This window comes from Cyclopterus lumpus, chromosome 6 (genome assembly GCF_009769545.1).
Source record: "Cyclopterus lumpus isolate fCycLum1 chromosome 6, fCycLum1.pri, whole genome shotgun sequence".
Lineage (NCBI taxonomy): Eukaryota > Metazoa > Chordata > Actinopteri > Perciformes > Cyclopteridae > Cyclopterus > Cyclopterus lumpus.
Genome location: NC_046971.1, coordinates 10,419,169 through 10,439,907, shown reverse-complemented (window position 1 = coordinate 10,439,907; position 20,739 = coordinate 10,419,169). Strand labels below are relative to the sequence as shown.

General features: G+C 40.6%; 1 protein-coding gene across 1 annotated transcript; it reads right to left on the bottom strand.

The window, feature by feature from the left end:
- Positions 1–1,518: 1,518 nt before the first annotated feature.
- On the bottom strand, positions 1,519–20,082 carry myrf (myelin regulatory factor). Its single transcript, XM_034535371.1, has 27 exons — positions 19,847–20,082; positions 11,118–11,208; positions 10,622–10,987; positions 10,038–10,099; positions 9,091–9,313; positions 8,879–8,979; positions 8,600–8,714; positions 7,656–7,851; positions 7,490–7,566; positions 7,289–7,399; positions 7,094–7,199; positions 5,979–6,179; positions 5,592–5,700; positions 4,994–5,103; positions 4,754–4,914; positions 4,555–4,627; positions 4,382–4,464; positions 4,208–4,276; positions 4,017–4,100; positions 3,746–3,813; positions 3,562–3,627; positions 3,254–3,484; positions 2,983–3,076; positions 2,489–2,551; positions 1,922–2,027; positions 1,684–1,758; positions 1,519–1,599 (listed from the first exon to the last, which is right to left on the bottom strand). Exons 1-27 carry the CDS (start codon positions 19,890–19,892, stop codon positions 1,519–1,521), a joined length of 3,168 nt encoding a protein of 1,055 aa, XP_034391262.1. The 5' UTR covers positions 19,893–20,082.
- Between the last annotated feature and the right edge of the window lie 657 nt (positions 20,083–20,739).

Below are 20,739 nucleotides of genomic sequence, written 5' to 3'. Positions count from 1 at the left end.
TTGTACAGTTCCTTAATATTATGATAAATTCCATAAACCTTTGTCTGATGGCTGTTTCCTATTTAATATTGATTTTACATTTGAGATACACTGTTATGCTCTTTCCTTCTGAATACAGATAAGTATGTAATCTGGATTTGAAAACCAATTTTAACACAATTAAAAAGAGCATGGGGGTGAGAGTAAGTGGAACTTAAAAGAAGAAAAGATAATAAAAAAAGGAAACATCATACAAATCAGTTATCACTGCATATTCTTAATTGTATAGGCACGGGAAAAGTATTAAAAACATCCAGTGAAATACACAAAACAGTCCAGTGTATAATATCCAATTCTAACTCTGCAGTGTGCGTAAATAAATGCAACTCCCTCTCAGCTTGATCGAGCCATTAGAATAGAATTCCCATTGCTGAAGCAGCACTTAAGTTGCCTCTGAGCTGAGATGTATCATTTTAAAGAAATGATTGGGCATGCACCTGAAATGATGTATGCCATGTATTGTTTTGCCAGCATTCTGTCCAGTAAGCAACATTCAGTGTTTGCTATTCCAGTGTTCCTTGTAATATTGTCAGTAGGACTTGTTGCATTTCCACTATCAGATGCTAAGAACTGTCAGTGTTTCTACATTTTCATTTCCAGTGATTTGTTTACTTATCCAGTCTTATCGCATGTCTTCCAGTGAATCTGCTGAAATTAGTATGACTTCATTTTAGGAACGATAATAATAAGGCTTTCTGTGTGATAGTATGCATATGCATTACCATGTAATGTAACAGTTCCGTGTTTAATTCAATGTCACAATTGAGAAAGAAACCCTGCAAAGCATTTCCTTCTCTGTGCAGTGTTTAGTCAGATGTTGCATGAAGAGACAGCAGACAGTCGGTCGACTACAGCAGCCTCAAACACAATGCTCCACTGTAGAGACCCAGGGTTTGCCAGTGTGCACTACTGAGGTATATATTCAGTGCAAGTTGCAACCATTCACTGAAGCCTTCAGCAGAAGTCAATGATATTCTCTCCAGTGTATAAAAAGTGTTTTTGTTTTCACTTGACACTGGATTCAGTGTACATGCAGATTCATTGAATTGAAAAAAGCGACATAAATGTGTGCAGAGCCATCTAAAGTATCTTAGCCTGGGCTTCAATTAGAAACTTGAATTATGTTGAAAAGTAAGTATGGCTTGTATTGAGTATAGACTTGGGGATCATCAATTAAATGAGATTAAAACTCATCGACTCACTCAACACAACATGGTCGTCAATTACAGTGATCTAAAACATTTTCAGTGACAGAAAAAATAAATCCAGTGATCACAGCAAAAAGAGATGGCCTAATGCATAGACATATGAAGGGGATTGCAGTAGGGACAGTGGTATATAGCTTGTTCTGTTTGAATATCTTTAAAAAATAATGTACAATAATGAGACAACCGTATCCCATCACAACAGCGTACACATGGAACCACAAAGGGAAAAGGTGGTGTATTGTAACGGCCCTGGGACACGTCGTCTTCCTTCTCAAACACAGCTGCTTTGAATGAGAAAGTGGTAGTCGGAGTAGGAAGAGGTTTCTCCTTCAGTGGCACAGCTCACTTCACTCTGTCAACCGAAGTGGAGACAAAAGTCAATTAATTTATTCAAACTAAGTACAAAAATAATATTTTGGAGGCCGAATTTACTCACAGACAGAGAGACACGGAAGTGATAGGTGATGTCCTGGAAGGACAACAAGGGTACGGACCACAGGTGATGAGTCCCCTAAGAAAAAAGGATTGAGAATATAATGAATTCCAAAGTCATTTGCAGAAAGTCACTCTTGGGAAAATCCGTTTTGATGAATGATAATTCTACTTTCACATACCTGTCGTGGTACAAAAGGACAAAAGAAGGACATATGTTTGGATTATAAAATATTATGTACCTTTGTTGATGAACGCTGTCCCCCGTAGAGCTCTGTCTCTGTGTGGTTGGGGCATAAGCGTCCCTTGGTGGCTCCACATTGTCGTACCCATACGCTGTTCGTGGACCTGCAATAATTAATTATGCTTCATGTGGGGGCTACAGTTGACAGGTTGTTTTTTAGTGGCACAGATTGCACTTTGCTTTTGGATCTGTAATTTTCTGATAATTTCCTAATATTATTTCAATATAATTTGGAACTGCGCATTTTTGTTTCATGAAAGCTAGTTCAGAAATGAATTAGAATGTATTAATTGGAAGTGTACCAATTAAAGCCTGTCTCTATTTTAACTTAAAAACTTAACTTAAACTTAAACCGTATTTTATTGTCATATTACATTTTTACATATATATGAAATTTGTCCTCTGCATTTAACCCATCCTTAATTATTAAGGAGCAGTGGGCTGCTGTTTACAGTTATTGCCAAATTACATGGCTCTTTACAGATAACCTCTTTGGACATTATTAGGGATTTAGACCCGTGAAGTAAAGCATTGCATGTAGATAGTGTGATGTTTATATACTCACATCATGTGCAAAGTGATTTGTGATTTGGAGGAATTTCTGTTTCCATGGAGTGATACTGTGTAGCTAGAGTCAACATGAATAGAATTAGCATTAAACATCAGGACTTGAATTCAAAGCATAATTGGTGTAAAAGGCAAACATACAGAGAAGTAACAACTACATTTCATGAAAAACTTGAATACATTAATGGTTAAACATAACTCAGATACATCCTTACGGGTCATTATGTTTCACTGAATAGTTTGATGATTTGCAAGGCTGAACTCCTTTGAGAGACTTTGGACTGTTGAGTAATACAGTGCTCTCCACCACCTTCATCAAAACACCAAATTAAGGAATATCTTTTGGACAAATGGCCTTCATCCCTCCAGTAGAGGTACTTGGAGAATATATGCTAAGGAGGATTGGAGCTGCTTACAAGAACATTTCATGTTGCTTTTTTAATTTGTCACCCATAATGTCAACTCAAGACTAGTGCAATATTCATTACATACCTGCAGCTTTCAGGTGTGGAGCACTTGTGTGCTGAAATCTCTTGGTTTGTCTCTACGATATGTAGACTAGTCAGAGAGGGAGCTGACCTTCCTCCTGCAGAGGAAAGAAAAGCAGCACTTTGAGTGCCGAACCCATACCGTAGCATTCCATCGTACAGTATGCAGATAAGCTTTCTTTGCTGTTGTCAAACACATGCCTTCACTGTGTTTGCATACTGCATATTATATTGGTGAAGAAAGTGCCGTGTCTGGGCTGTGTTTGTGTATTTACCCTTTGTGTGTAGGCTGCGCTGTCTGCGTGGCAGTGGCGGCTGACCTGGAGGCAGACGGTTGGTACCTCCCATTTCGCCCAGGTCTGTCGTTGCTGGCCTCTTGGACTTGGCAAAGAACAACGGTGCTGAGGTGTGACTCAGACGGTTTCTATTGCGGCTGTCTTTGTCCATTGGTCTGGACTTGGCCTTCTTATTAATGGGTCCTGGTGTGGGAACCGGGCTGCCTAAATCTAGAGAAGGAAGACAATTGACCGACATTGAAGACATATTTACACCACAGGAAAAAATGTCATGTTTATTTCTTTACCTGGTGTGGATTGGTTGTTACTCAATGTAGCTGATTGGTTGTTTATGGCTGTAGTTGAACAGCAAGCTGCAGAAAAAAGGATCAGTCAAATATACTTACATTCTCTATACCCTGAGGGAGCTTGGTGATTACTGTGCTTTTCAAAACTACCAAATTTAATTCGGTGGTCAGTCACTCCACTCACCTGGTGCAGGGGTGGTGGACAATGGAGGATATGAACTCTTACGTGAGGATCCCAGTGCGACTCTGGACCTGCAACAAGCAGATGGGAGTACAGGAGGTCAAGAGCATGCTTTGGGTAAACAATATATAACCGAGTTGAGGTTGTAGTATAGTTGTAGATATGTGACTCATGGTCTACACACGCCCAACTAAGCAATCAAAGATAAGACAGAAAGAGTAGATCAGAAAAGGAAACAGGGAAGTAGCAAGAAAGGCAGGTGTTGAACACGTACCATGGGCAGACAGGTGGACAGAAAGTTACAGAGGCAGTGAAGATGGGCATCCAAGAGATGTAGAGAACACAGGAAGGAACATAGCTACAGAAAGCAGGAACACAGTGTATGGAAAGAAGTTAAGGAAGAAGAAGAAAATGTATTTATTTCACGTTAAAGCTCAAGTGTATTTCCCCCTCAAAAGTACATACCCATCTTTGTCTGTGACGTCTCCTCTATGGTGAAGAGTCAACACATAAAGGACGGACATGGAAATGACACTGTCGGGGGACAAATAAAGATCATGGCACTTCTGCACGCAGATGAAGCAGATATTTTTCATTTACCCACCATTCCCTCCCCAAACAGATTGTGTTCAGTCTAACCTGAAGGCCATGACAATGACCAGTGCCAATATGGTTCCCTGCATGAACCTCTGGCTGATGCAGCCTGGATCTGGAGCAGAATTCTGCAATAATAAAACACAGATTACACTAAAGTTGTAAATCCTGCTGTTCACTTATAACACATCATAATATACATGATTATCATCACAGACCTTGCTTCCAGGTTTGACTGTCTTCTTCCCGAGTGGGCCACTTCCTGTTCTGCTGAAATAACTCCCTGATTGGCTACATGGACAACAAAAAACAAAGTCATCTATAATTTATTTTCTAATCATATGCAATTATCTCTGTCAATGTGTAACACCTGCCTTGACACCCACATTGTAGGCACCTTCTGCTCATTGCTCTCACCTGACAGTGCTTCCACTCACAGTGCTCTTCATGCTGTCGAGACGACGCAGCTTGGCCAGTTTGCGGCTCCAGCGCTCCAGTTCGTCGATACGAGTCTCCAGGTTGTCCGTCAGCTTGCACAGCTCCTTCACCGCTCCCACGTTCTCCATGAAGATACGGTCCTTTGAAATGAGAGGGAGAGCTGTGAGTGTGTAGGGAAGGGATGTCTGTGTGCACGGTTTGTTTACGTGTCTTCGTTACCTTGTTGACCACTAACAGCTTGGGGATAGTTTCTCCGTTGGCGAACACGATATCACCCCCCTCCTTCACTGCTTCAGGCAAGATTCGCTGAAGATCTTGAGCGATCACTCCTGCAGGAGGATGTATCAGATTTTGAAGTGAATAAGAGCAGCGAAAGCACGACGCATGCACAGAAACAGGACATGCTGGCATAACAATGCACAACAATGCACATGGCCAAGATGGTTGTGACCAAAAGACAGAGGAAATATTAAAGTAATCATCTCGAAGATTTTCATTTAAATGTCTGTTAAGTCTCTATCTAATGCCGAATGAGGTAACACAACTGAGCCTATGGTCCACTGATGAAAGCCCTTGCATTTTCAGTATTACGAACTGTATGTCTGTCGTGACATTCTTGGGAAAAGTCAAAAGTTGCGATCTCTGGCAAATGAAATCTAGAAACACATCTGCATTTACCGCTTATCCTCATAGGTGCCGCCAAAGAGATCTTTGAGTTTTAACATGTGACATTACGATGATAACATGAAGTACAGTGTGTAAAGAAATGGAGATGATGGAGGCAAACATTTAATTGCGTTATTTATGAAGTTGTTACCGGTCTCTGGAGTTCTCTCTATGCCCACGGAGGCAGCAAACTCAGGCTTGTATTGATAATGGACCAGCCTCATCTGAGAAATCCGTTTCAAATTGTCTGTCGTGTTGACCTACACACAGACAGAATGACAATGACCTTCATGCAGATGGTATGATAACAAAATGTTCGTGTTGCAGATGAAAATGCTTGGATACAAGTACAATGAAAAGACACAACTTAGAGTTAAACTGCACAGTCAGCTGTGCTCAGCATTGACATTTGGATGATGATACGGGATGACAAGCACACAAGGCACACAGTGACACACTGACAGTTTGGAAACACACGCACACGCACAACATGCCCAAACACACACCCATATACATACACACTGAGTGTCATCCTGACCTCCTGGACATTTTCTTTGGCCCTGATGTCAGACGGGTGTACCAGTGAGCCCATGACCTTCAGGTTGCCATGGATAACAAGGGCTTCGTCCGGCCGGTCGGTGTTGATGCCGACTCTCCCTTGGTGGTAGACCGAGTCTGGCAGCTGGCCACGCTGCCACAGCACCTCGCTGTCACTTTCAAACTGGCCTGGGTTGGATGCCTGTAACAGGGAGACAAAGGAGAAAGTGCCCAAACAAACAGTAATTCAGATGTTTCTAAAAGATATGCCAAAATAAAGATCCAAATTATTTTAATATAAAAATATTAGAATTATTTGGAATAGGTTGAAATTCTGGAGAATTCAAATATTACTCTTCCAGACAAGCAGTAGGGACTCCAGGAGGTGCTCTGCACTGCTCCCAGTTAAGAATCGCTCTAACACACAACGCCTCGTAAAACCAGTGACCATTAGAGGTGCTGGGAAACAGAATTTGTTGATTTTTGTTTTGTTGGACAGAGACGGATATAAGGCAAGAAAGCAAATAGGGATATTACCCAAAATATTAACAATTAATTTAACACAAGCCTAAAATCTAAAGGTTTGACCTAACATTACACATTAAAGTGTTTACATTGACTGAATAATCGAAATTATTCACAAAATTGTGGTCTCATGTCAGCCCACTGGCTTAAAGTAAATAATTGGGTAGCTTTCAAATATCTCTAATAATTATTTAGCTAATGCAGTTAACTTTACACTGTAATTCCATGTTTTACACATCTGGAATAAGAACAATGCCATTGCTGTCCAGTGAAAACCATTTATCTTCATATTTCTTTCTTTAGATCAACTGTTAGGTCATATGTTAATTTATGGGTTAAGAAAATTATCGCAATTAAAAAAAGGTTGTTTTTCTTGACTCACAAAAGGTTTAAGTTTGGAAGATACATGGTTTTCACAACACAGTCAGAGTAGGTGTGCTGGCGATTACAGCCACGCAGATAAAGCAGGAAAGACAGTCAATGGAGAAGATAATGAGATATACAGTGATTTTGAAGTGCAGAGAGTTATGTAAAGTAGACCAAAGGTGTCACATTAACAAGGGATATGATTGTTGTAGGAGGCAGACAGACATGGCCAGACGTTACCCTGACGATGATCCTCTCAGACGCTTGAGCGGCCACAGTGTAGCTCTGACTGTGGGACTGAGCTTGCAGCGCCACCACCAACATGAAATACCTGCGAGGACAAAAACATCAGGAGTAGATGTGAGTGCTGGAGATTTGATCAACATGCTCATGTTGACATGTGATGGGCACGTCTTTCACCTTTGGTCAGGGTTGGGTTTGCCCTTCTTTCTCATGTTATTTGCCGTAGTCTCACTGAAGTGGAGCCGTCCCACTGTGACCTTTGTGACCTGCTCTGAGGGCAGGGTGATCCTGGGAGAACACAAATCTATTTAGAAAAAAAAATCTTTCTGCAGCTGTATACTGAGTCGAGAACGGATCCTTTAAAGGGCTCATACTCACATCACCGGCTTAAAGGGTCTCTTGCTGCGGTCAGACTGTGACTGCTCCACACTGATAGACTGATTCACTGCCTCCACCTGGCAATGAAGAGAGACATAAAAAATAAACTAAATACTGTCGCGCTTATTATCTGTCAAGTTGATGTCATGTTCACTATTTTGCACACCTTTACTCCGTTGAGTTTGAGATAGAAGCAGTCGATGGGCTGCAGGCCATCACTTGTCTTGATGTACTTGGGATCTCCCAGCATGCCTACATATACTGTGACCTGGAAATGATTCTTCTTCTGGCAAACAAAAGCATCATCAGCCAAGGAGAAGTTGAAGCCCTTGTCAGCATCGACACGGTAGGTTGGCATTGGACTGAAGACAGGGAAAGAGATTGTGACACATGAATAATGTGGATAGGACGCTTGCATTTGTTTTTAGAAAAGTGGAAAAACTGCTGCATAATGCAGAGTTCTGAGCCATCACCAGGGGGAGACTCTTGACTATATTACAGGGGGGCGTCCATAGGATTTTAGGTTCAAGCCCTCAGAGCATTGCATGTAATTTGGTAATTTATGGGGAGCAACAATGGAGATGGTGACTGACACCCCAACTATTTACTTTATGACTGAGGAATGAGATTGTTTGAAAGACTTAATAAATCTAATTTAAAACCAATGAAAACCGGCTGTGCCTTTACGTAGGTGTTGTGTGATAGAAATGGTGATGGGCAACCAGCTGGTTTTGATATCATAGTTGAAAGCTCTTGTGAGTTCATTTTAACCTTCCTCCCTATCTATACTTCTTTTTTTATTTTGGCATCGCAAAAGCACAAGTAGGTGTACACTAATTTCTCCCTTTGCCCCCTCCTAACGTTGTCTTTCTAAGCCGAAACCCTGCACTCGTTCACTCCCCCGCACAGCTCACCTCTGAGGAATTTGTAGACCTTTGCAACCCTGCTATTCCTTTGCCACTCCCGCTGTATACTTTGTTGAATTATTATTTGACCAATTATAACTTCTTTCATTTTTTGGCTCAATGCAGAGTGCTTTTAAGCTCTTTCCCCTCCCCCCAGAATAAAGACCTCAAGATGTACAGATATGTCCAAATAAATTCCACCCACAGTTCTTTGCAGTTTACGTCATACAGTGGTGTCCACTTGTTCTGCTGGTGAGGCTGCCATTTGATGCACTGATAGTTTGGGTCCATGTAGGAGTTGTCTGCATCCTGCATTAAACCTGTGTTGAAAAACAGATCAGCAATTAAAACGAAACAGTGGAACGCTAAGAATGTGTGCAACTGTTCTGTAGACGTGTTTATCTGTGCAAATGTTAAAGGTTAGGAAAGAGCAGGTCAGCATCAGGCAGAGAAGGTGAGGAAGAGAAGAAAGATGCCTGCCTACCTGGTTCTTGTTTGATGATACCTGTGAGGATTTGGGAATTGAGGGTGCTGTTTGGAGAGTCAGAGTGCTTCCTCTTCTTAGCCTGGTGAGCGGGGATGCTGCTGTGTGAGGAAATGGAAACAAAGTCAAAAGTTGCACATATTTGTGCTCCTTCCCATCATTCCATGTGCTGGACACAACAACCCTCCCTCTCTCCCTCCAGTATAACTCACTCCTGCCCCTGAGGATGCTGCAGCAGCTGATGGAGCATCTGAGTCTGCTGCAAGTCTCCACTTCCGCTTGTCGCTGGACCAATAGAATACTGTGATATCATGGGCTCAGGCTTCAGGTACATGTCCCGATGCATGCTGGGATAGTGCCCATGTGGTGGGACGGGTGGCGTTGGAGTCATGTGACACATGTTCTCTGGTGTCATGGTCCTGATCATGTGAGGATCTAAAAGACACAACGAGGTTGAAGCATAATATCTAAACGACTTTTCCAATTACACTTGATCACACACAGGCCGCAGCTTTTTCTCCTCAAAAATCTATCTGTCCGTCTGCATTTCAGACTCTAGTTTATTCTACTTCCCTCTAAACTGAGCTAAATGTTTTCCATTGTTTCAAACTGGAGAACGGGAAGGATGCCCATCAGATAACACTCTTCCACACCTTTTCACACCTGGGCGAGAACAACACAGGTGTGTGAGTGGCAAGAAGTACAGAATGACTTTGAGTACCTTTGGTGTTCAACTTGAATGTAAAAACAAGCCGAACATACGTGGGTTCATTCTCTGAAGAAACACTTGAAATCAAAGCTAATAAAGCTGAGTTCAGAACATGTAATGTAGGAGATTAAATCAATTTTCCAGACAAATGATGTAAACTTGGTTGATTAATAAATGACAGATACACGCTGCATTCAATATATTGACTAGTTTACACGTGGACTTGTTTTTGTCTTTACGCTCTGTTTAAATACAACAAAGGGATGAGTAACAGATATTGATTTGACTGTGACCCACATACATCTTGAATGAATCAGTGGCTTCCTCTGGCTGTGGGTCTGCATGCGGTCGACAGATTAAAGCACCATTTCTGTCAGTTTTATCTTCTCTTTTGTGTGTGCTGTTCGTCACGAAATGAGGAGGTTCAGGAAAAACAAATGAGTCACTTACCATTCACCTGCTGAGGAGAGTACGGCTCTGAGCTGGAGTCTGGAGGGGACTCAGGTAGTGTCCTAAAAAACACAACGCAGTAGATGTTAGATTCACAAACACAGTAATATTTGACATTAAAATCATAAAAGTCCTTAAAGAAATACCATGCTTAGAGTTGAGAAGACCTCCCTTGTATTTCCTTCTTATTTTCTAAACTGCCATTATATTAAAGGGAGAAACTCTCCTTTGGGATCAGAGTAAGTGTACACGTTCTTTACACAAGATTGTGCACGTCAGAATATTTTTTGCAGAATGTAATTTGACTCTCACTCTCTATCTGTTATCAGTCTCCCTCCCCCTCTTGACCAGCTAGTGTTTTACTTGTACAAATGAAGCTAAATCAAGTATTGATTGCATAATGGGCCCGTAGTAGGGTGTGTGTGTGTGGTTTCATTGCATTGCTACAACTTCTGCCTGATTTCATGTTTAACATGACAGTTTTGGGAGAATCTTGACTCTGAGAACATACTTAGGTACCAGCTCATTTGATACTTTGTCCTTTTTGTACCTTTATCCATCTACCTCTGTGGTATTGTGCTTACCCCGGAGCGTAGTGGCCCCTGTGCTCAGGCGAGACGTGCGCCTGCTGTTGCTGCTGTTGCTGCTGTTGCTGCTGTTGCTGCTGTTGGTGCTGTTGCTGCTGTTGCTGCTGGTGCTGCTGCTGGTGCTGTTGTTGGTGTTGCTCCTGCTGCTGTTGTTGCTGCCCCAGGCAGAGGTAGTTGTGTCGGAGGCCCAGGGATGGACCTGGGGGGTAGGCGTTCTGACAGTTAGGAGGCCCAGGCAGAGGGGCTCCTTGGCGAAGTGGAATAGGAGGGCTCACACCACACACCAACCCCCCAGAGGAGGACACTCCTGCCTGGGGAGATGAGTAATTTGGTCCTGGGGTGCTGTGGACCTCTGAGAAACAGCTGGGAGAAAGAAGAAGAAAAAAGAGATTAGCCTTATCTGAAAAAACAAATTCCTTTGTAACGACATGATCTGATTTGGTTGGTGCATGTTGTTTTGACGTTGCTGGGTTGGTTTGGAGTCCCTACTGACATGTCAGTGCTATCGTCCTCCTTGCTGATGTACTCTTCCAGGATACTGGTGTCAATGTTGGCTGGCTCCAGAGAACTGATAATATCATGACCTGTGGTGAAGGGAGGGTCGGGAACACAGGGAGATGGAGAGCATCTGGGAATTAGCAATGGTATCTCTCAGCAACAATAGCTCTAGTTTCAACACAAGCTTATGTTGAAACAATTCCCTGTAAGACAATCTATCTATCAAATAACATATTATTACCAAATTATTTCTAGCTTTTTCAGCATATTTCAAATAACTTGATTACATTGTATCAATGTATTTGTATCTGAACACATAATTAAGGTGATGTACATTTTTTTTAAAAGAGCTGTATTTGATTTCTGAGAATTTAAAGATTAAGGAGTGACACAGTCTAAATATGTGTTAGTAGTCTCTAATTGCTTACACACATAGACTGGAATGGCTCTGGTTGAAAGTTACTATTTTGTACCTCAGCTGCCTTTCCCCATAAAAAAAGAACCACAGTTAACATAATTAATATTCATAAATTTCAACTAAACGTGTCTCTCCATTGTCTTTGTTCACTACAATTAACATATATCAGGAAGATTAACTAAATCTAAAAGATTTCCTCATCATGTGTGGTGTGATTTTAAGTATGTTTATATAATGATATATATTAGTTATTTCATAATTGTTCCCCAATGCTCCCCTTACTTCACCCCAGGGTCATTTTTAGCCTTTGATAGCCAAAGCCTCACAAATCCCAAACACATGACCCCACTTAAACTTTAAAACACCAACATGCAGAACAAGGACTTGCTTGTGCATATATTTAGAAACGATTAAATATCTGTATTTGAACTGACTTTTCCTATTGCTTCCATTCAACTTAAATGTTAGATGAAATACATTTTCTTTGAAGCTGTCACTAGTTGTTCCAGAATGCAGATGCTGAACCAGAGTGAGTGAGGGAGGAGAGGGGGGAGGAGGATGGAGGGGGTGAAGCAGAGGGTAAGGACCTGGTATATAGTGGGTGGGCAGGCAAGTAAAGTCTTTCTCTTTTTCTTTATTCCTTTCTCTCTCTCTCTCTCTCACTCACACACACACACACACACACACACACACATACACAGACACACACACACACACACACACACACACACACACGTTCTCTGATAGATTAAGCAGCTACTCAGTTGGGAATGCAAGGAATTTGTGTTAGCAATGGAAAAGAGTCTCCTTTTCTCTCTTTTTTGTATGCCACTAATGCTTCACTCTTCATCAAAAACACAACTTAATTGTCACAGTTCCTCTCTTAACCCTCTCCACCCATTGCTACTGTTCACCACTAATTATTAAATGGACTGTATCATCTCGGGACTAATATGTGCTGTGTCCTATCCGCACAGAGTTGTTGGCATAAACATAAACACTTTACAACTTTCAATCATTAAATTTACAAACCAAACCACTATTCCGTAACTAATTAAACTAAGAACACCCAAAAGTATATTGTTTAACATTGTAGAGTCTCACATTACAATGTTTTTAGAGAAAACTAGCATGTTTACGCTGTAAAGAAGCAGATGGTTAATGTCTCTTAATACGTGCCAGTGCAAGGGGAGAAAAGCAGGATGGTTCCCCTTAAATAAGATCCAGATGTGCACCCCACCCAAATAGGCAGTAAATTTAAGCTGGCAGGCCTGATAACGGAAAATAGAGAGATGGAGGGAAAGGGGAGGGTAGATAGATAGAGGTTGAGGAGAGCGGGGGGCAAGAAGGACAGAATACAAGTTTGATGTTCAAGGATGGAATGATAGAGGGAAAAACCTACAGTGATGGGGAGAGAATATGAAACAGGGCTGCAAACAAGTGTCCAAGAGAAGTCCAAGACCGAGCGCAGTTGAGTCCAAGTCAAGAATGGCAGTTGATTGACCTTGATTGAAAATCAAGTCCTTCCCCAAGACCTATTTGTGTATTTTCAATATCTTTTAATCTGGCAAAGTAAGACATATAGCTATACTTGGAAATAAATTATATTAACAGCTCCATATACATATGTACTATCAGCTAATCCCTTTTTGGAGAATTTGACATTCAAACATTTTAATTACTTAAATCTGCAATAACAGATAATTTGTTGGCCACTTGGGGGCAGCGGAAACAAATTGTGAACATAGAACTGACATATTAAGTTGTAACAGTTTCTGATTTTCACATCCAGAAGAGAGGAAGGAATATCATCATTCATTTAGAGTTGTGTTTCTGTCTACCTAATGATTGCCGTGCCAATGTTCACTTTAATGTTCACTCTAACAACTCTATTTGCTGCACAGGCAAACAATGAGCTGAAACTCGCTATAAAGCTCTGTCAAGCCGAGGAGACGTTTGGTAATAACATTGTCTCATTGTTTTAACATTGCCATTTGATATATTGTTAAAGCAAAATATATAGATTATAGTGATGATTTAATTAGATGCACTTCAACTTTTCAAGGGTTGAAGCATGAGAAAATATATGTTTCAGATACCGATGCCTTTAAATATGTATGTGCATCCATTTTCAGTGGAGCAACAGTAACATTTACACGGTTAACACTTTCTGAAAACAGATAAAAACACATTATGATTGCCCAATGGAGCACAAAGGTGTATGGGGATCTTATTTGTAGCCTCATGTATCCACCTGCATGTACCCCATTGTATAGGGTCTGCTGCTGCTTATATTAATACAAGTTATATTCCTTGAAAATAGTGAACCGAATAAAGCACAGTTAGTTAAGTTTATGTGTAGGCAAAGTTAAGACTGAAAGGATTAAATTAACAGGCGTACAGTTCACAGGGTGAATGAAGGTGAGACTACACTGTGAAAGTAGGATTTCAATAGGGAGTTAAAACCACATGTCCACTGGACTGATGTGTCAAAAACTAAAAACAGATTTTAAAATACCTTCCAAACCTACAAAGCCAAGGCAATAATTTGTGTTCACAAGTCTTTCATAACTCTGCAGCATATGTTCATTGAGAACAATACATATGTGTGTTGCTTCTTGAAGAAACTTTTCACAGAGAGATGGGTCGATACTGACTCAAACAGTTGGATCAGATATTGATGACGATTATTAATTAATTAAATTATATGTTATAGAACACACTTTTGATAATTAATTTAAATTTAGATGTATTATGGTTCCATTTAGTTTTACAAAGTGAGGAAAGCAATGTTTAAGTTAAGTTATTGGATCGGTGCTCTGGATCAGGCGATACCCAAAGCTCCCGGGTAACAGTGCATCCCGACTTTCACCACTTTTGTAACCATCTACTAACAAGTGAGTTTTTGCCTTTATAGTGTGACATTTGTAATTATTAAAGTAACGTTACGGGTCACGCTGTCATTGAATGCTATTCTGTTCTGGGTAAGGAATAATAGAAACATAAATTAAGTAATTGTAACTGTCAAATCACTGCATCAGTTAAGTTTAATTGCTGTGATCTGGATGTGTAAATTCCCCCACCCTCTTTGTTTTCCTCTGTCCAGCTGTGTTCGACAAGGAACAGTGAAATGATTGTCAGTCCAACTTCGATACAGACTGGCCTTTTGAGAGATTAGGGGCTCAGAGGGGAGTGTGTGTGTCTGTGTGTGTGTGTGTGTGTGTGTGTGTGTGTGTGTGTGTGTGTGTGTGTGTGTGTGTGTATGCCTGTTAGCATAAGTGTGTTTGTTTGTGTGTGTGTGAGTGTGTTATGCCACCATTTCAATGCCTGGGTTGTCAGCAGAGTCATAATCTAGAATGAACACACACAGAGGACCAAGTGTGCGAGTGATGATTTGATTTATATGGTCAATCTGATGCACAGCTTTTCCTAACATAGTTCTTTTAAAAAGTAGGGTATGATGTAAGTATCCTCCTGTAGAATTATTACACTATTATTAAGGGCAAAGACAGGTAATAAATCAGAGTTGAGGGAACAAAACTACATTTAACAAAACTACATTTTACACAGATGTTTTGCTTCCGAATGAGATTTTTTTAAGGACTCACATATGTATGTTAATAATTAAACACCTTCAGAGGAGGAACAAAGTCCATCTGACTATCAAACAGTTAGACCTGAATGAACTTGGCCGCACACCCACAATACTTATACACACAAATAGTGCAGGCAGGGAATACACTTTCAAAAATAATCAATTTAAAGACTAAACTAATAATTTAAAAAAGTTTTGCAACCACATTAAAATGGATGTTTGTAGAATCACTCAAGGTATTCTATAACAGATAGATATTTAAAGTAAATTAACAGGTATGTGCTTTTGGAGATACTTATCACAAAAATCAACTAAAAATAACCTGACGGATCTGAGTGATGTTAATATAATCAATGTAAAGGAGCAAACAACCTCTCAGTTGTTCTTAAATATGCACACAATACAGAGAGTGTACCTACCATGTACAATCCAACACACATAGAGACACAAATAGTAAATGAAAGGAAAGAAAATGTGTCAAATCTACACTAGAAAGTGTTAGAGAGCGCTCACATAGCCTGAGAGTTACAGAACTTCTCCATTTGTTTACAATACAAAGTTACTAGTAAACGAGTAAAGAGCATCACTATCATGCAGACATTATTCAAGAAGTGAATACAGATAGAAAGCCCCTCATCAGGGAGGAAATAAATCACAGCTAAAGAGAAGCAGAGCGGACAGAGCGGCAGAGTACCTGCGCGTAGCCAAAGCATGTTGATGTCCTTGAGATGAAAGCCCCTGAAACAGAAGATGAGAAGAACAATTCCTCTCGAATTTTTCACATGTTTCGCTACTCAGGCTGAAAGACTTTCTTCACTAGATCTGAGAGCCACAGATCAGGGTAACAGATGTGTGTGAGTGTGAGTGTGAGTGTGAGTGTGTGTGTGTGTGTGTCTGCGCGTGCATGCCTATGTGTTAAAGCATATGTGTGCGAGCGTGTGTGAGAAAGGCTCGGAGAGTGTTCTAATGAGGATTATTCCCCAGTCATGAGAAAAGGCTGTACCAGGCTACCACACACAGCCCTTGTCGCACACAAGCACTGGGCGCACCGGCGGACCTGGCTCAGGAGATTACAGGAGTGACAAGGCTGGGACCGGGACATGAAGAGAGGCTGGAAAAAACACGAAACACTGCTAATGTGAGGTTTGAGGGCCAGCACTCGACAGCATTACAGAGCATGGCGGGAGAGAGAGACGGTGTAAGAAGATATCAAGGAGGAAAAAGAAGAGGAGGGAAGAAAGGAAGAAAGGCCAAAAGTAGAGTAGAAGAAAGAAGATGTTGAGCAACACGAAGAAGCAGGAGAAGTGGAAAAACTGGCTCATATTCAGAATTGAGGCAGTCAAATGGACGATCTCATAGATGAATATAAACAGTGTTTTAAACTATCACATTAGAGCAACTCTGATAAACACCTGCAGTCTGGGTTTAAATTACATGTCTGTGACAATGGCTAATAATATACAGAATACAGGATGCATACACACATCCCCTAGCATGAGTTATTTCCATTAACAGCCTTTCTTGAAGTTATAACAAACACACACAAACATAAAAAAAAGTGAATTAATCTCTTGAAGGCCAGGTCAACCACAAACAACATGCACCGGATGAGGATTACTCGGTTGGCAGTCAGAACTGATGGGAGTGAGGCACAACAATGAATAATAAAACCTACTCGTAAGCACCGTAAGCCTGACTGCTCAAAAACAATACATTCCTCGAACTGCAGTTCACTGCTAAACCTGTAAATCAGAGGAACCGTCCAATCTTCGCTCCGTTTCACACAGGTTTTCCAAGATGGACGACAGCCTTCCCGTCCATGATTCACAACTTATGTGGGAGTGCAGCAGGACGTTTGATATAGTAACACGTGTGATGAGTTGTTCCTCTTTTAAGGGCAATATGGAGTAAGAACGTGATTAATTCCCCTTTTGACTCAAAGTTTTATTTCTGGCGCATGCAGTTAGATAAAAGTATCTATGTACTAAGTTCATTGCAGGTTGAAGGGTTTTCATCCACATGAGCAGCGTGTCTCTGCGGATGGCAAAGTTCACAACTATTGTGATATTTTGTGATAGTTGAAACACAGTTCTCTGCCCACCCTTGGGTCCATTATCCAATGGGTTTGAAATCCTCTTCAACCAATTATCCTATGAAAATGATACACCTGTTGTAGGTTGACTATATATACGTTTGCCGTCTTTGTCCAGTGTGGATCTGATGAAGACACAGTAGAGTCAAAATTGAGTCTATTTGCAAATCAATCAGTGTGCTCAGCCCCCCTTTTCCCCCTTGGAATATGTTGATAACTTTTGGTTGGATTGTCGTGAAATATGGCACAAACATTCATGTTCCCCAGAGGATGAATCCTAACGACTTTGATGATTCCCTTCATCTCGTGCCACCATGAGATAAATATCTTGGAGATTACTAGATGGAGCCCTCCTCAGGATAAATTGAAAGAGCTTAAGTGATCCTGAAGCTGTTCAATACTTTGTCCAAAACTTTGGTTCATGACCAAAATGGCGTTAATGACATTGATGACGTTCCCTCAGCCTCAGCTGTACTTATAATTCCAACATACTAAACTAAGATGGTAAACATCATAGCATTTTAGAATTGTCATTGTGAGCATGTGATTATTCTGAATACAAACAAATAACTGATCAGTCAACAATAAATTAAACAGCAGCTTGGACAATGGTTAATTTTTTAGTTTTTGTTCCAGCTTCTCAAATGTGAGGATGTACTACTATACTGTTCATTCAATTGTTTTAGGATGAGGTATTACTTGAAATGAACACAACACAACAGCAATGAATGTCATGATTCTTTTATCTGCAAACACGGCTCTGTGCGTGAGTGAGCGACAGTTTGTTGTTTAAGTGAGTCATAGAGGAGAAGGTCAAGTTTTGGGGGAGGTTTGTGGTTTAACTGGGTTTCTCTCAACAGGTCAGTCTCCCTCCACCCTGAGTCTGCACTATCTCACCTCCTCACCCTGTCTGCTCACTGTCACTCTAATGGAATCAGAGAGCGAGCGCCTGGGGAAGGCCAAATACTTGAGGAGAAACACCAGTCTCACCTCATTGTGTTTTAACAGCCACCAGGGCTATGCCAGGAATGTACACTGTGCATTAGTGTGAATGTATACATATTTCACTAATCCTATAAAAACACAGTTTACCAGTGCCAAAATCCATTATAGTGCTGTGTGCGTGTGTGTGTGTGTGTGTGCGAGTGTGTGTCTCTTTCAGATAAAGGGCAAGATGAACACGGACACTAATTGTCTAATATATAAAACTGAAGGCTTATTGATCTTACTTTTTGTCACAAATTTAAATTCAAGGTCTTTTACCAAAAAGCCTGAGTCCAAGATCTGAGAGAGATATTTTTATAGAGCTCGATATCACTGGGTTAGAGAGAAAGTTAAATAGCAATAAGCATCTAAGGCGGCATGTACTGTATACTTCTCATGGACAAGTTGACATTTTAGTCCAAGCAAAGTGGCTGAAATAAAGCCAAAGTAAGAACATCGCTCTTACTCCCAAAGCAAGAATGTAAACACACTAAATTCCTGTCAGAGTGGCAAGGAACATCTGACAGTCATAGATGGCTGTGTATATTTAAGTCAACACTTTGTGTATACTATAATCAAGTGTTAAGTCTCTCTTCAGATAACTTATTGTACATGAACCACAGTATGTGTTTTATGTGCACTTGACTTCTGGAACATTTGACATTAAGTTTCTTTAAGAAAACCAAATTAGTAAGAAGTGAATTCTGTGGCGAGCTGTAAATCACAGAGTAAAAAAAACTCTTCAAACAAATGTGACAAAATGTAATTGTCTTGTCCGAGAAAGATGAACAAAATGGACAGAATAGGGTTCACAATGTCATGAATATTGTTAAATTGTGACGGATTACTTAAACAGAATTCAGTAAAGATCTTCAAGTCACACAAATATGATGTGGTAAAAAGAAATTGCGATGTAATACAGAAGAAACTTTTAGTATATGTTGGGAAAAAGTTTTTGAAGCTAAAAGTTTAATAATTTCAAGTCACAGTTTATATTAATCATGCTAAGTAAGCGGATAAACATACATCATGCTTTTCTGAACTATTTATGGTTGTTTTCCTTATGATGAGCAACACTACATCACTGGTTAAAATCCCATTGCTCATGTCTGTCTCCAACACACACATTGTGCCACAGCACCCTTGCAAAACACACCATTTATCTTGACTTGAATTCCTACACCCTTCCAACCCTCAACCCCACCCTCCTCCACCTCATTCTTTCTCAGGATTCCCCATTTAACTTGATCTGTTACCCATCAGCAGCACTTTTGCTCCCCTCACCCGTTAAACCTCCGGCCTTCTTTCATTTTTTTTATGAGGAACAGCCAAGATGAAAAGTGAAAAACAGAGTATTGCATTGTATTATGTTTTGGAAACTTTCACATAGAAGCCACAGATCCTATAAGATCACTGGCAAATACTATTATTATTGTGATGTTAACCACCTGCCATGTGTGGTGCACCAGAAAAGCAATGAAGTTAAACTTCATACAATACATGAGAGCTGACACTTAAACACAAAGTTTAAGTAACACAAAGCACACATTTTCTGCTTTACTATCAATTTACTGTGTACATTACATTTAATACTGAACTGCATCAATAAATATGATAAAAATAAGACATTCCTACCTTCAAAAAATCTCTGTAACGCTTCTGTTTCATCTACCACGTCCATCCTAGCAGGTCCCACATAAACAATCCATCCATTAAAGTCTCCCCTTGTCCGAACCAAATCAATTCGGATCGGGGAAACTTTCAAATAAACATCGCGGAATCCAGATTATATTCTTAGTGACGACTTCTTGTTTGAGTTGACATACATCCAACACTTCAAGAGGAGAACGTCTTTCTCCTGCTCACTTGGCACTGGATGGACCTGTCTGAGCCAAACGCCTCCGATGACGCGACAACACGGACTAGAACTTTACAACTATAGTCGGAGGAGTTTGATAATTAAGGTGCCGACAAAAATCCAAAGAAGAACAACGTTACAAGAATCGCCTTCAGGCGCGCCTTCATTTCAGCCACCACTAGCTTCATGGTGAACTGGCAAGAAAACAAACACACATAAGTGGGAAGAAATACCGAAAGAAAAATACTAGTCTGTTGAAATTTTTTTTTTAAATTAAAAAGTGCGTAAAAGTTGGCTTAACTTGACCAGAGTCCCTTCTGCTGCTTCTCTTCCTCCTTCGCCTCTCTCTTTCTCTCTCTCTCTCTCTCCCTCTCTCTCGCTCTCTCTCTCTCTCTCTCTCTCTCTCTCTCTCTCTCTCTCTCTCTCTCTCTCTCAGGATGTGTGCAGCTCGGAGTCGGAGGAGAGCAGCGCAGCAGGTGAGGGATGTGAGGCTGCGGCCAATATCCCCAAACTAAAAACAGGCCCAGTCAAGGCGCGTGTGTCTGTGACACTAAACATTTGGTTCATATCACCGTATCTTAGATTGTATCTTTACATTTTTTTGGACCATACTTAACTAAAGACCTCTATAAAAAGCTGCAGTGATTAGTCGATAGATTGATTGATTGGT

Excerpts from the sequence above, each read along its gene's own strand:
- myrf (XM_034535371.1), bottom strand. The coding sequence starts at position 19,892 with ATGGACGTGGTAGATGAAACAGAAGCGTTACAGAGATTTTTTGAAG. Across the intron at positions 4,277-4,381 it reads GTCATTGTCATGGCCTTCAG|TGTCATTTCCATGTCCGTCC; the intron begins GTTAGACTGAAC and ends GTCCCCCGACAG. Across the intron at positions 3,814-4,016 it reads TGTCCACCTGTCTGCCCATG|GTCCAGAGTCGCACTGGGAT; the intron begins GTACGTGTTCAA and ends TGCTTGTTGCAG.